The 16,193-nt window shown below is 40.3% G+C and overlaps 1 protein-coding gene across 38 annotated transcripts in view; it reads right to left on the bottom strand.

Moving 5' to 3' along the window:
* Positions 1-16,193, bottom strand: part of SYNJ1 (synaptojanin 1) — a 105,248-nt gene that overhangs the window by 51,241 nt on the left and 37,814 nt on the right. For all 38 annotated transcript variants that reach the window (XM_089330305.1, XM_089330306.1, XM_089330287.1 and 35 more), the window contains 4 exon segments: positions 13,099-13,160; positions 11,011-11,107; positions 9,727-9,896; positions 1,532-1,613 (listed from right to left, as the gene is read on the bottom strand). In XM_089330305.1, the coding sequence (XP_089186431.1) occupies positions 1,532-1,613; positions 9,727-9,896; positions 11,011-11,107; positions 13,099-13,160 (411 nt within the window).

Raw genomic sequence — 16,193 nt, 5'->3', positions numbered from 1 at the left:
TTCTCACACCTACCTACCAACACCAGTGAAGAGTCAGGTAAGTCAGATCCTAAGAAAAACTCCTGTCATACTTTTTAAAAAAATCTATTTTTATGTGAAAGGCAGAGAGTCAGTAAGAGACAGACACACAGTTTCAGTATTTCAATAAGCTTCATCTCAGAATCAATATAAACGTATTCAGCATCTTAAAAATCAGAACTAGAAACCAACCCATGCCTTGTGATAAATTCCATCTAAATGAGCAATATGCCCACTTGAATTCTCTAGTATATTTTCTAAATATAGTGATAAACCTCAATGACAGATTTCAAAAAAAGTCAAAACAATAAAATTTAATTAGCCACATGAGAAATATATTTCTATAGCAGAGAATTTTAAATACGACTTTTATTTTTGAGAGACAGAATCTCAGCTGTGGAGTAACTAATTAACCAATATTCTGGTCAAACTTAAGATAATTAACCAGAAGATATAAGATGGTACTTCCTATTTCTGTTTTTTTTTTTTTTTTTTTTCTTTTAGATAGCATTCGGGAACTCTGTTAAGTTCCTACAGAACTTAGTTTTGGGGCTGGTGTTGTGGCACAGCATGTTAAGCAGCCAACTGAAAAGAATGCATCCCATATGGGTGCCAGTTTGAGCCCTGGCTGCTCCACTTCCAATCCAGCTTCCTGCTAATGCACCTGGGTAAAAAGTGACAGATGGTCCAAGTTCATGGGCCCTTGTACCATGGGCGAGACCCAGATAAGGCTCCAGGCTCTGCCTCGCCTAGTCACAGCCATTACCAGCCATTTGCAGAGTGAACCAGCAAATGGAAGATCTCTCTCTCTCTCTCTCTTTTTCTCTCTGTAACTCTGCCTTTCAAATAAAATAAATACATCCGTTTAAAAAAAAAAAGAACTAAAGGTTCACCACAGCTTTATGACCCTAATTTATATAACAGGGAACACTTACCAAGCTCAGCATTGTTCAATGTTTCAAAAAGCTGAGACTATTAGACTGAATTTGATAGATAAGTAGTCAGAAAAAGAAGAAAAGCTTATAAATAAACAACTTATCACAGAAACTGACTCACATTCATTCTCATCCTCTGTAACAATGGCATTTTCATCTAATCCTGTTTTTCACAGCCACTGACTTAAAAATGCCAAACTGATCTGGGTTACAAATTGTCAAAAAAGCAAACTTTTTTTTTGTGCATGTGTGTGTGCATGTGAAAACAGACCTTCCCTAAGACCTAGACATACATAAACACAGGTAAACAAAGTAATTATTGAAATCATATAGTTATTAAAAGGGAGAGTTAAGGAACAATAGACCTAGGTAGACAGACAGTTATCTAAAGAGAACAGATAAATGAAACATTTAAATCAAAGGGATTGGGATACCCACCAAACCAAAGACTAGAAGAAATGCAAAGTATTCTTTTAATGAAGCATAACTTTACTCGTACTTTCAAAAAGTAACTAATGAGAAAAATCACTATTACAAAAGCACTCAGAGTACAAGGTACATATACTTAATTTTATTACCTCCAAACCAAGGAATGCTTGCACACTATTTGTTCTATCAAGACAATCCAAGCAATTTGTTCGAACTGTACCACTCTGACATCTGTAACACATCCAATAAAGTTAAAACAGTTAGTTTTAGCAAAAAACTAAAAAACATTTAACAAAAACAAATGACATAATTGAAGAGATTAAAATGTAGTACACACTTGTCCCCCTCATCAGGCTAACACTATGTTTTTTGTTGTTGTTTTTTTGACAGGCAGAGTGGACAGTGAGAGAGAGAGACAGAGAGAAAGGTCTTCCTTTGCCGTTGGTTCACCCTCCAATGGCCGCCAGGGCCGGCGTGCTGCGGCCAGCCCACCGCGCTGATCCAATGGCAGGAGCCAGGTGCTTCTCCTGGTCTCCCATCGGGTGCAGGGACCAAGCACTTGGGCCATCCTCCACTGCACTCCCGGGCCACAGCAGAGAGCTGGCCTGGAAGAGGGGCAACCGGGACAGAATCCGGCGCCCCGACTGGGACTAGAACCTGGTGTGCTGGTGCCGCAAGGCGGAGGATTAGCCTATTGAGCCGTGGCACCAACCTAACACTATGATGTTTTTAAAAGATTTATTTATTTATTTGAAAGTCAAGAATAACACAGAAAGGGAAGGAGAGGCAGAGCGAGCGAGCGAGCGAGCGAGAGAGATATCTTCCATCTGCTGGTTCACTCCCCAGTTGGTTGCAAAGTCTGGAGCTACACCAAGCTGAAGCCAGGAGTCAGGAGTTTTGACCAGTCTCCCATGTGGGTGCAGGGTCCCAAGGACTTGGGCCATCTTTTACTATTTTCCCAGGCTATAGCAGAGTGCTGGGCTGGAAATGGAACAGCCGGGACTTGAACCAGTGCCTGTAAGGGTTGTCAGCACTGCAGGAGGCGGCTCTACCTGCTATGCCACAGCACCAGCCCCACAATTTTTAAACATACAAAAATGATGTATGAAGTATATTATAAACTGCCTAGATTCTACAACTGTAAAGATTTTGCCATATATTCTTCATCATTTATCTATCACACATGTATTTCAATTAGACTAGTAGTTAGGGACTAAACATACATTTATATATTACTATTTATAATCTTTTTTTTTTTTTTTTTGACAGGCAGAGTGGACAGTGAGAGAGAGAGACAGGGAGAAAGGTCTTCCTTTTGCCGTTGGTTCACCCTCCAATGGCCGCCACAGCCGGCGCGCCGCGGCCGGCGCACCGCGCTGATCCGATGGCAGGAGCCAGGTGCTTCTCCTGGTCTCCCATCGGGTGCAGGGTCCAAGCACTTGGGCCATCCTCCACTGCACTCCCGGGCCACAGCAGAGAGCTGGCCTGGAAGAGGGGCAACCGGACAGAATCCAGTGCCCCGACCAGGACTAGAACCCGGTGTGCCGGCGCTGCAAGGTGGAGGATTAGCCTATTGAGCTGTGGCGCCAACCACTATTTATAATCTTATAGTTGTTTACATGTAAAGAAAACCAAATATCTGTGGAATAATTTTAAAAACCCAATACCTGTTATCTCTACTACCTGTCCTATGAAATTTCTATGGCATTGATACTAAATTTTACACAAAATAAAAATAATTAAAATTTGGGCTTTATTCACTAAACTTTACCTGTATTCTGAACTTAAATCTTTCAATGTTTACTTTTCTCTATTTCATATGAAAACACCATAGCTTTAAATAATACTAAAGCAGACAATAAACAATCTCTCACTCCTGTTTGCATTTACTAGTCTTTCTGAGATCAAAAAATAAGAAAGCATTTGTCCTAAAAGAGAAGTGGAACAGTTTCACAGATAAACAGCATGAGATCTGAAGCCAGATGATCTCAGTTCTAGTTACGTAACTTGGGGCAGATTATAATGCAAATCAGCATACTAACAGAACCTACCCCTACAATTGTCAATACTAATACCTGTAAGACCAAGTTACACTGTCCCATAGGCTGGCATTGTGGCACATTGGGTTAAGCCACAAACTGCGCTGCTGGTATCCCATACGGGCAACAGTTCAAGTCCCGGTTGCTCCACTTCTGATCCAGCTCCCTGCTAATGCGCCTGGGAAAGCAGCACAGGATGGCCCAAGTGCTTGGGCCCATACACCCACATGGGAGACCCAGAAGAAGCTCCTGGATCTTGGCTTCAGACTGGCAAAACCCTGACCATTGTGGCTATTTGGGGAATGGGCCAGCAGATGGAAGATCTCTCTCTTTCTCGTTCTCTCTCTGTAACTCTGCCTTTCAAATAAAATAAATCTTTAAAAAAAAAAAGAATGTCTTACCTAGTGCCAAAAAAGTTTAAAAGAAATCAGTATAGGTGTATATAATGCTTTCCATGAGAGACCAAGAAACTTACACTGGTTTGACAGTGGTCAATTACATGCCCCCCCATATATATATATATATATATATATATGTATGTATATATGGAAGATCTTTGTCTCTTCTCGCTGTAACTCTGCCTTTCAAATAAAATAAAGCAGTTCTTTAAAAAATAATAATAAATACACTGTCCTATAATATGTGCTCAATAATATAACCTATTATTATTTGTTGCAGTCTATAAACAAAAGCACATAGCCACTGCCTATGATCTTGGCATCCCCTATAGATGCCAGTTCAAATTCTGGCTGCTCCACCTCCAATCCAGCTCCCTGCTAATGGCGTGGGAAGAGAAGCGGAAGATGGCCCAAGTGTTTGGGTCCCTGCCACCTGTGAGAAAGACTTGGAGGAAGCTCCTGGCTTCAGCCTGGCCCAGTCCTGGTAGTTGCATCATCTGGAGAGTGAGCCAACACAGAAATCTCTCTCTGTAACACTGATTTTCAAATAAATAAAAAAATCTTTAAAAAATCCAAAATCAAGTATAAAAATATACTTAATTATAAACTTCAATTTAAGAATGAAAACTTAAAAGTTGTATGTAAGGTAGAAAACCTAAATAGACCCATAACCAAGACGGAAAATGAATCAGTAATAAAGGCTCTGCCCACAAAAAAAAGCCCAGCACCAGATGGCTTTACTGATGAATTCTAACAGACATTTAAAAAAGAACTAACTCTTAATTCTTTTCAAGTTATTCTAAACAATTGAAAGAGAAGGAATCCTCCCAAATTCTTCCTATGAAGCCAGCATTAACTTAATTCCTAAACCTGACAAAGATGCAACAGAGAAAGGGAATTACAGACCAATTTCTCTGATGAATATTGATGTAAAAATCCTCAACAAAATTCTAGCCAATCGAATCCAACAAAACATCAGAAAGATCATCCACCCAGACCAAGTAGGATTTATCCCTTGTATGTAGGGATGGTTCAACATTCACAAATCAATCAATGTGATACACCACATTAACAGACTGAAGAATAAAAACCATATGATTATCTCAGTAGATGCAGAGAAACCATTTGATAAAATACAACACCCTTTCATGATGAAAACTCGAAGCAAATTGGGTATAGAAGGAACATTCCTCAACACTATCAAGGCAATTTATGACTAACTTACAGCCAGCATCCTACTGAATGGGGAAAAGCTGGAAGCATTCTCACTGAGATCCGGTACCAGACAGGTATGCCCACTCTCACCACGGCTACTGAATACAGTCCTAGAAGTTTTAGCCAGAGCCATTGGGAAAGAAAAAGAAATCAAAGGGATACAAACTGGGAAGGAGGGAGTCAAATTATCCCTATTTACAGATGACATGATTCTACAAATAGGGGATCAAAAAGACTCCACTAAGTGACTATTAGAACTCACAGAAGAGTTTGGTAAAGTAGCAGTATATAAAGTCAATACACAAAAATCAGCAGGCTTTTTATACACACAGACAATGCCAAGGCTGAAATTGAGCTTCTAAGATCAATCCCACTCATAACAGCTACAGAAAAAAAAAATCAAATACCTTGGCATAAATTTAACCAATAATGTCAAAGATCTCTATGATGAAAATTACAAAACATTAAACAAAGAAATAGAGGAAGATATAAAAAAAATGGAAAAATCTTCCATGTTCATGGATTGGAAGACTCAATACCATCAAAATGTCCATTCTTTCAAAATCAATTTACAGATTCAATGTGATACCAATCAAAATACCAAAGACATTCTTCTTGATCTAGAAAAAATGATGCTGAAATTCATTAGAGGTACAGGAGATCTCGAATAGCTAAAACAATCTTATACAACAAACACAAAGCCAGAGGCATCACAATACCAGATTTCAAGACATAAATACAAGGCAGTAATAACAAAGCAGCCTGGTACTAGTACAAAAACAGATGGATAGACCAATGGAACAGAATAGAAACACCAGAAGTCAATCCAAATATCTACAATCAACTAATATTTGACCAAGGAGTTAAAACCAATCTCTGGAGCAAGGACAGTCTCTTTAACAAATAGTACTATGAAAACTGGATTTCCACATGCAGGAGTATGAAGCAAGACCCCTACCTTACACCTTACATAAAAATCCACTCAATACAGATTAAAGATCTAAATCTACAACCAAACACCATCTAATTATTAGGGGGCATTAGGGAAACTCTGCAAGACATTGGCACACGCAGAGTTCTTGGAAAAGACCCCAGAGGCACAGGCAGTCTAAACCAAAGTTAACAAATGGGATTACAACAAATTGAGAAGTTTCTGTATGGCAAAAGAAACAGGAAAGTGAAGAGCCAACCCACAGAATGGGAAAAATTATTTGCAAATCATTCAACTGATAAAGGATTAATAACCAGAATCTACAAAGAGATCAAGAAACTCCGCAACATAACAACCCAGTTAAGAGATGGGCCAAGGACTTAAACAGATATTTTTCAAAAGAGAAAATCCGAATGGCCAAAAGACACATAAAAAATGCTCAAGATCACTAGCTGTCAGGGAAACGCAAATCAAAACCACAATGAGGTTTCACCTCACTCCTGTTAGAATGGCTCTCATACAGAAATAACAAACAACAAATGCTGGTGAGGATGTGGGGAAAAAGGTACCCTAATCAACTGTTGGTGGGAAAGTAAACTGGTAAAGCCACTAAGGAAGACAGTATGGAGATACCTCAAAAATATGAATATAGACCTACCATATGACCCAGCCATCCCACTCCTGGGAATTTACACAAGGGAAATCAGCATATGAAAGTTATCTGTACCCCCATGCTTTTTGTAGCTCAACTTACAACAGTTAAGGCATGGATAGAATCAGCCCAAATACCTGTCAACTGAAGATAGGATAAAAAAATTATGGGACATGTATACTACGGAATACTACACAGCGGTAAAAAAAAAAAAATGAAATCCAGTCATTTGCAACAAAATGGATGAATCTGGAAAACATCATACTTAGTGAAATAAACCAGTCCCAAAGGGAATACCGTATGTTCTCCCTGATCTGTGACAACCTAATAGAGCACCTAAAACAAAATCTGTAGAAGTGAAATTGACACTTTGAGAAGGGATGACTTGAGCTGCTCTTGTCTTGACTGTTGAGGAACAGCTGCGGTTTATGTCTGTTTTATTTTTTTCTTCATACTATTTGTTGAACTCTTTACTTAACATAGAGTTAATCATATGTGTATAAAGTCAACTGAAAATTCTCAGTAAAAAATAAGAGTGGGACTAAGAGAGGAGGAAGTTTATAACTGTAAAGCTATATGGTTCTGCATATATTCCTATGGACTTACTTCTTGTTTTGTTTTGTTTTAAAGATTTATTTTATTTATTTGAATGACAGAGTTACAAAGAGACGTAGAGACAGAGAGAGAGGTCTTCCATGTGCTGGTTCACTCCCCAGATGGCCACAATGGCCAGAGCTGTGCCAATCCGAAGCCAGGAGCCAGGAGCTTCTTCTGGGTCTCCCATGCAGGTACAGGGGCCCAAGGATTTGGACCATTTTCCACTGCTTTCCCAGACCATATCAGAGAGCTGGATCAGAAGAGGAGCAGCTTTCCACTGGGATCTCACTCATGGAGATCTTTCATTTAGGTCTTTCTTTTTTTTGACAGAGTGTCTTGGCTTTGCATGCCTGAAATACTCTCATGGGCTTTTCAGCCGGATCCGAATGCCTTAAGAGCTGATTCTGAGGCCAGAGTGCTGTTTAGGACATCTGCCATTCTATGAGTCTGCCGTGTATCCTGCTTCCCATGTTGGATCGTTCTCTCCCTTTTTTATTCTATTGGTTAGTATTTTCAGACACTAGTCTTGTTTATGTGATCCCTTTGACTCTTAGTCCTATCATTATGATAATTGTGAACAGAAATTGATCACTTGGACTAGTGAGATGGCACTGGTACATGCCACCTTGATGGGATTGAATTGAAATCCCCTGGTATGTTTCTAACTCTACCGTTTGGTACCTTTCTCTGAAGGGAGGAGAGAACTTCCACTTTGACTATGACCTTGTCTAAATATGATCAGAGTCGGTAAACTCAAAAGGCTTCCATAGCCTTGGCAACTCATGACAAGAGCCTAGGGTGATTACTGATACCATAAACAAGAGTGCCAATTTGTTAAGTCAACAACAGGAGTCACTGTGCAATTACTCCTCATATAGGATCTCTGTCCTTAATGTGCTGTACATTGTGATTTAATGCTATAACTAGTACTCAAACAGTATTTTTCACTTTGTGTTTCTATGTGGGTGCAAACTGTTGAAATCTTTACTTAATATATACTAAACTGATATTCTGTATATAAACAGAATTGAAAAAAGAAAAAAAAAAAAAAAGAAGAGGAGCAGCCAGGACTAGAACCAGTGCGCATATGGGATGCTGGCACTGCAGGCCAGGGCTTTAACCCACTGTGCCACAGTGCCGGCCCCTAGACTTACTTCTAAGGGTACAGTTTAAAAATTTGCCATGGGACTCCAAATCCCATTAAGCTTGGTGGTAAAAATGCCATCTTACTTGTTTGTTTGTTTGTTTGTTTGTTTTTTGACAGGCAGAGTGGACAGTGAGAGAGAGAGACAGAGAGAAAGGTCTTCCTTTGCCGTTGGTTCACCCTCCAATGGCCGCTGCGGCCGCGCGCCGGCCGGCACACCGGCTGGCGCACCGCGCTGATCCGATGGCAGGAGCCAGGAGCCAGGTGCTTTTCCTGGTCTCCCATGGGGTGCAGGGCCCAAGCACCTGGGCCATCCTCCACTGCACTCCCTAGCCACAGCAGAGAGCTGGCCTGGAAGAGGGGCAACCGGGACAGAATCCGGTGCCCCAACCAGGACTAGAACCCGGTGTGCCGGCGCCGCTAGGCGGAGGATTAGCCTGGTGAGCGGCGGCGCCGGCAAAATGCCATCTTACTTGTTAAAGTGATCATATTAAGATGCTCATATAGACAGGATTAAGTGTTAAAGTGATCATATAAATAGGATTAAGTGCCTGGTAATAATAATAGATAGAACTGAAAAGGATAGAAATGTTCCAACATGGGAAGCAATCCACTTAGCAGACTCATCGAATGACAATCGCTTTAAGTACCACTCTGACTTTAGAAGCAGCCCTTAAGGCTTCCTGTTCTGGCTGAAAAGCCCAAGAGAGTTATTTCAGGTGCGGAAGGCCAAGATACTGTGGCAAAAAATGTCCTATATGAAGGGTCTCTGTGAGTGAGACCCCAAAGGAAAGAAGTGGCCATCAAAGAAGGGTATACTTTTCTCAAAAGGGAGGAGAGAACTTCCACTTTGCTTATGGCCTTGTCCAAATGCTGATGGAGTTTGTGGACTCAAAAGGCTCTCATAGCCTAGGCAGCTCATGTCAAGAGCCTCGGTGGTCACTGATGTCATATATAAGAGTGTTAATTGTTAAACTAACAACAGGAGTCACTGTGCACTAACTCCCTTTGCAGGACTTCTGTCCTCAATGAGTTGTATTATAAAAGTTAACTGTAAAACTAGTTCTCAAACTGTGTGTGTGTGTGCAAACTGTTGAAATCTTGACTTTGTATACACTTGGTCTTCTGTGTACAAAGTTAACTGAAAACGAATCTTAATGGAGAATGGGACTGACAAGGGGAGGGAGGGCGGAGGGGTAGGAGTGTCGGTGGGAGGGCAGATATGGTGGGAATAATAACTACATTCCTAAAGTTGTACTTACGAAATTTGTATTCCTTAAAAAATAACTTTTAAAAAAAGTTGTATGTTATGAATAATTTTAAAATTATAGCAAAGTTCCAATTTAAAGACAGAGAAACAGAACAAACCTTTGAACTTCATTTCCATCAAAATAAAAAAATCCATAATCTATAAACTTTTGGACTTGAGGCTTAAGAATACTATGTAATTTTTCTGCTTTTCCTCCTTTGACCATTTGATGGTAATCAAAATTCACCATCTGGATTTCAGCAGCATGTTCAGAAGCTTTCAAATGACTCTGAAAGTAAAATAGTAAAGATTTAATATATGCTCACTAAATATGATCTTGTCAATGTTATGAATGAAAACTTATATTTTAAATTAAAATCTCAGCATGTTCCCTGGAAATTTTACTAATTCTTCAAAGATTTCATCAACACTGGAAGTAAAATGGAGTCACTTGCTGAAACTGATACCATCTTTTCCCTAAAATCTCAATACTACCCATGAGAAATTAGGTGACACAATTAATACCAGGGAACTTAAACAATACTGGCATCTGGTTTAAACAGTGAAAAATTCCTTCCAATAATCAGCATTTTATTTTTATAACGCAAATTTAGTAACTGTTTATACCTATTATAGAATCTCACAATAAAGTGTCTTGTTTTTTAAGACAAAACAAGGGTAGATCCCATTTTTATACCTTTATTCAATACATACAAATACTTTAAGTTTACCACAAAAAGTCATTCTCTAATACATAATCTGTTCACAAGCTACAAACATAGTTAAATAATTCAGCTGATTTTTAGATTTGAGAATCAACTTTTACAAAATGTTTTTTAAGTTTAAAATATGTAATATAACATACTATTCCATTTTTGATTTAATACTTACTAAAATATTGCTTCTTTAAAGGTCAGGTATTTCCTTGGGTTCCTAGTTACTGAAAATTCCCTAGCTTTCCCTCATAGGTAAAGAGGAGAAGACACAGTCTTACACCCACACAAATACACTATGCACTATTTCATAAGCATTTAAAGCAATGATTGCGGTTTCTAGGAAGTGGGCAGGGCGAAAAACAGATGAAGGAGGAAGCTGCCTGACATTTCTCCACTAGTGATAGGTGAATATTTTTGAAGAGGAAAGTTTATTTATTTGTTTTGGCTTCACCACTAAATGAACAGAAAACACTGTCAACTGTCTTTAAAGTTTTCCATAATTCCAACTTCAATATTAGCTTAAACTGTTTCCTAATAGCCCTAAAGAGTTAAAAGGTTCTGATAAGTACCCCATCTTTTTAAGGGAGTAATGTACTTCCAGGGAGATTTTGGTTACTGTATTATTTTACTTTTGTAATACCATTCTAAGCGTCCCTGGGCCAGAAAGAAAGAAGTGTCCATACTCACCTGGAATGCCTTACTTAGCATATGTTCACCTTCCTTAGATCCAAGCAAATTAACTATTATTTGTTTACCATATAAATTCTTAAGTGTTCTAAAATGCCTATTGAAGGAAGGAAAAAAGTTTATGTCAAATTATACCCTAAAACTTTTTTTCATAAACAAGAAATCATTATTAAATGGAACCTACGTGGCAATATTTAAACCATACAATTGGCAAAATTGGGTATAAATTCATTCCATCTGATCTCAATTTATGAAGACACAAGTTAATATACTTTCCGCTCTGACTTACGGGATATCAGTACTACTCTCACAATATGCTGGAACTGTGGGTCATCCAGCTGCCTTCCCACTCTGTGAGGCTGGCATCAGAGACAGAGCCTAAGCTCTGAGCTGGGCCACAAAGGCAGAAAAAGGATGGAGGCTGGCATACTCTAGGAGGGATCTCCCTTCTAGCTCTAGTCTTAAGAAAAGGCCCTAAATATGGCTCTTTCTTCTAGCTGTCGCTCCCCCTCTTCTTGGAGGAGCAACACAAGACCCTGCGCTGTTCTTTTCGTCTGCTCGGCCCTCCCCGGGTTTGCTGCTGGTTCTTCCCGGGTTGGCTACTATCCCTTCCACCTCCGTGGAAGGGCGGTTCCCCCTGGCCGCTTTCCCCACTTCCGCAGGGGAGCGGCACACCGCCGGCCGGCTCTTCTCGGGGGCTGCACAGGTGTTCCTTCAGCTAGATGTTCCCCTTAGATGTTCCTTCGTGCATGCCGTCTCTCTCCTCCTTTATAGTCCTCCTCCGCCAATCCTAACTCGGCTGCCCACACGCCGAGTACGCTGCTCTCCAATCAGGAGCAAGTCCTACAGTTTATTAGTTGAACTGGAGGCAGCTGTGCGGAAGCTGTTTACTTCTCTCCCAGCGCCATATTGTGGGAGAGCAGATGCATAGAATAAGTCTTAATTCCAGTAACTCAGTCCAGTCCGGATTGCTCCCCACACTAGCCTGTACCCATTCAAGAGGCTATAAAGAGCAAGGTCATACAAAGTAAATATAACATGAGTTACATCTATAACTTTAAATTTTTAAGAAGTTACATTTTAAAATGTAAAAAGAAACAAATGAAATATATATATTTAATACAGTTAAAATATAATTTCAAAATATAACCAATATAAAAAATTAATGAATTATTTTATAATCTTATTCTCCTTACTAAGTTTCTGAAATCCAGTGTGCATGTTACACTGGCAATACATCAATTTGTATTAGTCACATTTTAAGTGCCCATGTGGTTAGTAGCTACCACACTGGACAATGCACCTGAAGAGGAAGTTTTAAGGTCGAGAGATTAAGATCCACACTTCCAGTGTCACCACTTCTAGAAGTCCTAACTCTAGGTGTCATGGTCTCCCAACTAAATTAGAAGTCAGAAAGTCTGGGGCTGGCATTGTGGTATAAAGGGTTAAGCCACCACCTGCAGCACTAGCATCTATATGACAATGGTTCAAGTCCCAGCTTGTCCACTTCCAATGTAGCTCCCTGGTAAGGTGCATAGGAAAGCAGCAGAAAACAGCCCAAGTCTTTGGGCTCCTGCACCCATGTGGGAGACCCAGATGAAGCTCCTGGCTCCTGGCTTCCGCCTGGCCCAGCCCTGGCCATTGCGCCATTTGGGAAGTGAACCAACAGAGGAAAGACCTCTGCTGTCTCTCTAACTCTGCCTTTCGAATAAATAAAATAAATCTTAAAAAAAAAAAAGTCAGAAGGCCTTAGAGCCAAAAAAGCTTAAACAAATCAGTATAGGTGTATATAATGTTTTCCATGAGAAATAAAGAAAATTACACTATTTGACAGTGGTCAATGACATGTCCCCACAGTTCCAATGTGCCTGTTCCCACACCCTTCCTTTCCCTACCCCCTACTTAGCTGCTGTTTTAAAGTTTGCCCTTCTCCAAATTTGAATGTTTATTATAAATCTAAAGCTCTTTCAATCTCATACTGATTAAATCAATCAGCAATGCAGCATTTGATTTTAAAAAAATCGGTAAATAATCCTATTGCTCACCAATATCAAAACTTACTACAGTGTATAAAATAATCAGTCTTACCTGTCAAAAGCAGGTGCATTGGCTTCAAATCCCCTTGACATACGGACACGATGGGATCCCACCTTCAATAAGAAAAATACATACACTCATAACAAAAACTAACATGTAGAAAAGAGAAATATCATTGTGTACAATGTTATAGTTAATTTGCTGAACACACATTGCTATATAAAATAACTGATTTTAATTCATGATACTCTTTGTAAAAACATTCTAGGGGCCTCCTCTCCCTTTTATTCTTAAAAGAGCAACTTCATAAAAGAAATTAGCAGATATACTAATACAAAACACCTGTAAACCAATAGGAATTCTCATTGATGAAAGATATTTTTAAGAGTAATTTCATATATATTATCTTGTTTTAAGCCCAAACTATGTGCCCCGTGTTGAGCAATTTTTAAACATACCTGAAATACAGACAGGTGAAATAAGTTACCCTCTTAGAGCAACCTAACCAACTCCATGAGAGATTCAGATGTTTTAGTCCCTGGACCTAAATCCCTACTCTTCCAAGCAGCCTACTGATACAATGTCTGTGCAGCTGTTTCCTCTGCCATGCTGAAAACTCTAGTCACCTCTTCTTCACCAAAAGCTCCAACAAATTAAAACACATCACTGCTTCCAGGAGAAAAAAAAAACAAACAAACAAAAAAAAAAAAACAGACTTCCCAAGTTAACCTTTTCTTCTTGGTGTCAGACCTTTGCCCATTCAACCTCATCTCTCTTCCTCTCTGTGTGTAAGAAAAGAAAAATTATAATGGTCTACATGGGTAGATACGTGTTATCTCATTTATTTTTATTAGTCCAAAATTTCTGATTCTGCCCGCAGAAAGATGAGGATGAATGGACAAAGGTCTGATGCCAAGAAGAAGTATAAGACGAGAACAGATTACTTCCCTGCACTCCACTTCTAGACATTTCTCTCTGAGACTCTGGGATGAAAGTTCCCCAGAATTCATTCTCACTGACCTGTGACTTTAAAAACAGTATGCGAGGAAGAATGCCAAATAAATCATGCAGTCTAAGAAATGAAACTTAGAAAATGAGCTCTACTATGTTTATCTAATTCTGAAACTAAATTAATAGTATTATTTATCAAACATTTGCCCTTGCTGTCCTAAGTCAATCTAGTGACTATCCTAATAACCAGTGGATTCTTTGCTTCTTTTTTTAAAAAACATTTTATTTATTTATTTGAAAGTCAGAGTGAGAGAGAGTGAGAGAGAGTGAGAGAGAGAGAGATCTTTCATCTGCTGGTTCACTCCCCAAACGGCTGCAACAGCCAAAGCTGGGTCAAGCTGAAGCCAGGAGCCAGGAGCTTCTTCCTGGCCTCCCATGTGGGTACAGGAGCCCAAGCACTTTGGTCCATCTTGTGCTACTTTCCCAGGACACTGGCAGGGAGATGGATGAGAAGAGGAGCAGCCAAGATTTGAACTGATGCCCATATGGGATGCCAGCACTGCAGGCAGCAGCTTAATCCGCTAAGCCACAGTGCCAGCCCCTCTTTGTTCCTTTTGACAAGAAATTCTTTAGCCTAACTCACATCTAGATTCAGTTTCACTTTATAGTACTTAACAGTCTTCAAAAAAGAATTTTTAAAAAGATTTCATTTATTTATTTGAGAGGTAGAGTTACAGACAGTGAGAGGGAGAGAGAGAGAGAAGTCTTTGAACCGCTGGTTCACTCCCCAGATGGCCGCAATGGCCAGAGCTGCCCCGATCTGAGGCCAGGATCCAAGAGCTTCCTCCTGGTCTCACACACAGGTGCAGGGGCCCAAGGACTTGGGCCATCTTCTACTGCTTTCCCAGGCCACAGCAGAGAGCGGGATCGGAAGAGGAGCAGCCGGGACTAGAACCGGCGCCCACATGGATGCTGGTGCCACAGGCGGAGGATTAACCTACTGCGCTGCGGCCAGCCCCCAAAAAAGAATTTTTAAAAATTTCTTTACTTATTTAAAAGGCAGAACAGAGAGAGACTGAGAGACAGAGAGATCTTCTACCTACTGGTTCACTCCACAAATGGCTACAAAATCCAGGACTAGGCCAAGTCAAAGCCAGGAGCCATTTAGGTTGACCACATGATTGGCAGGGACCCATGGCCACTTTCTGTTGCCTTCTAGGCACATGAGCAGGAAGCTGGACCAGAAGCCGAGCAGCCAGGTCTCAAACCAGTACTCCAACAGACACAGGTGTTCCACGCCGCAGCTTAACCTGCTGTGCCAACACCAGCCCCCTTGGCCAGTCTTAAGTAAATTAACAAACCTCAAGAGATAAATAATTTTTCTCCATACTAACCAACCTAGAATGTAAGAGATCCAGCAGTAAACTAAAAAGAAGGCAAGAGGCCGGCGCCCAGGCTCAATAGGCTAATCCTCCGCCTTGCGGCACCAGCACACCGGGTTCTAGTCCCGGTTGGGGCGCCGGATTCTGTCCCGGTTGCCCCTCTTCCAGGCCAGCTCTCTGTTGTGGCCTGGCAGTGCAGTGGAGGATGGCCAAAGTCCTTGGGCCCTGCACCCCATGGGAGACCAGGAGAAGCACCTGGCTCCTGCCTTCGGATCAGTGCAGTGCGCCGGCCACAGTGCGCCGGCTGTGGTGGCCATTTGAGGGTGAACCAACGGCAAAGGAAGACCTTTCTCTCTGTCTCTCTCTCTCACTGTCCACTCTGCCTGGCAAAAAAAAAAAAGGCGGCGGCAAGATTTTCTGTCCTTTTTCTCCATACTATAGGCTGAGACACAAAACTTACTATACACATCCAGAAGCCTACAGTGAATATGATTTACACTTTTGGGACTATGGGTTTTTGAACAAAATACAAGATTATACGGTTAGGCATAATCCAATACTATGACCTAAAATTTTATAAATATTTTATTTTAAAAATTAGACATTTTTATTGTCAAAAGAAAGTTAAAAAATTATCAGAAAACATACTGAAGATAACAGTTCACCACAAATTACAATGTAAAATGTTAGTACCGAACATGCTATCAATAAAAACAATAGCTAAGCCTACTTGGTGCTGTGTGCCAAGCACTATTCTAAGTGCTTTTCACCTAATCCTGACAGTAGATACTATCACAATCATTTCCATTTCAC

Source organism: Oryctolagus cuniculus, chromosome 4, assembly GCF_051225735.1.
Source record: "Oryctolagus cuniculus isolate XC-2025 breed Fujian yellow rabbit chromosome 4, ASM5122573v1, whole genome shotgun sequence".
NCBI lineage: Eukaryota > Metazoa > Chordata > Mammalia > Lagomorpha > Leporidae > Oryctolagus > Oryctolagus cuniculus.
This window is presented reverse-complemented; position numbering and strand designations above follow the sequence as displayed.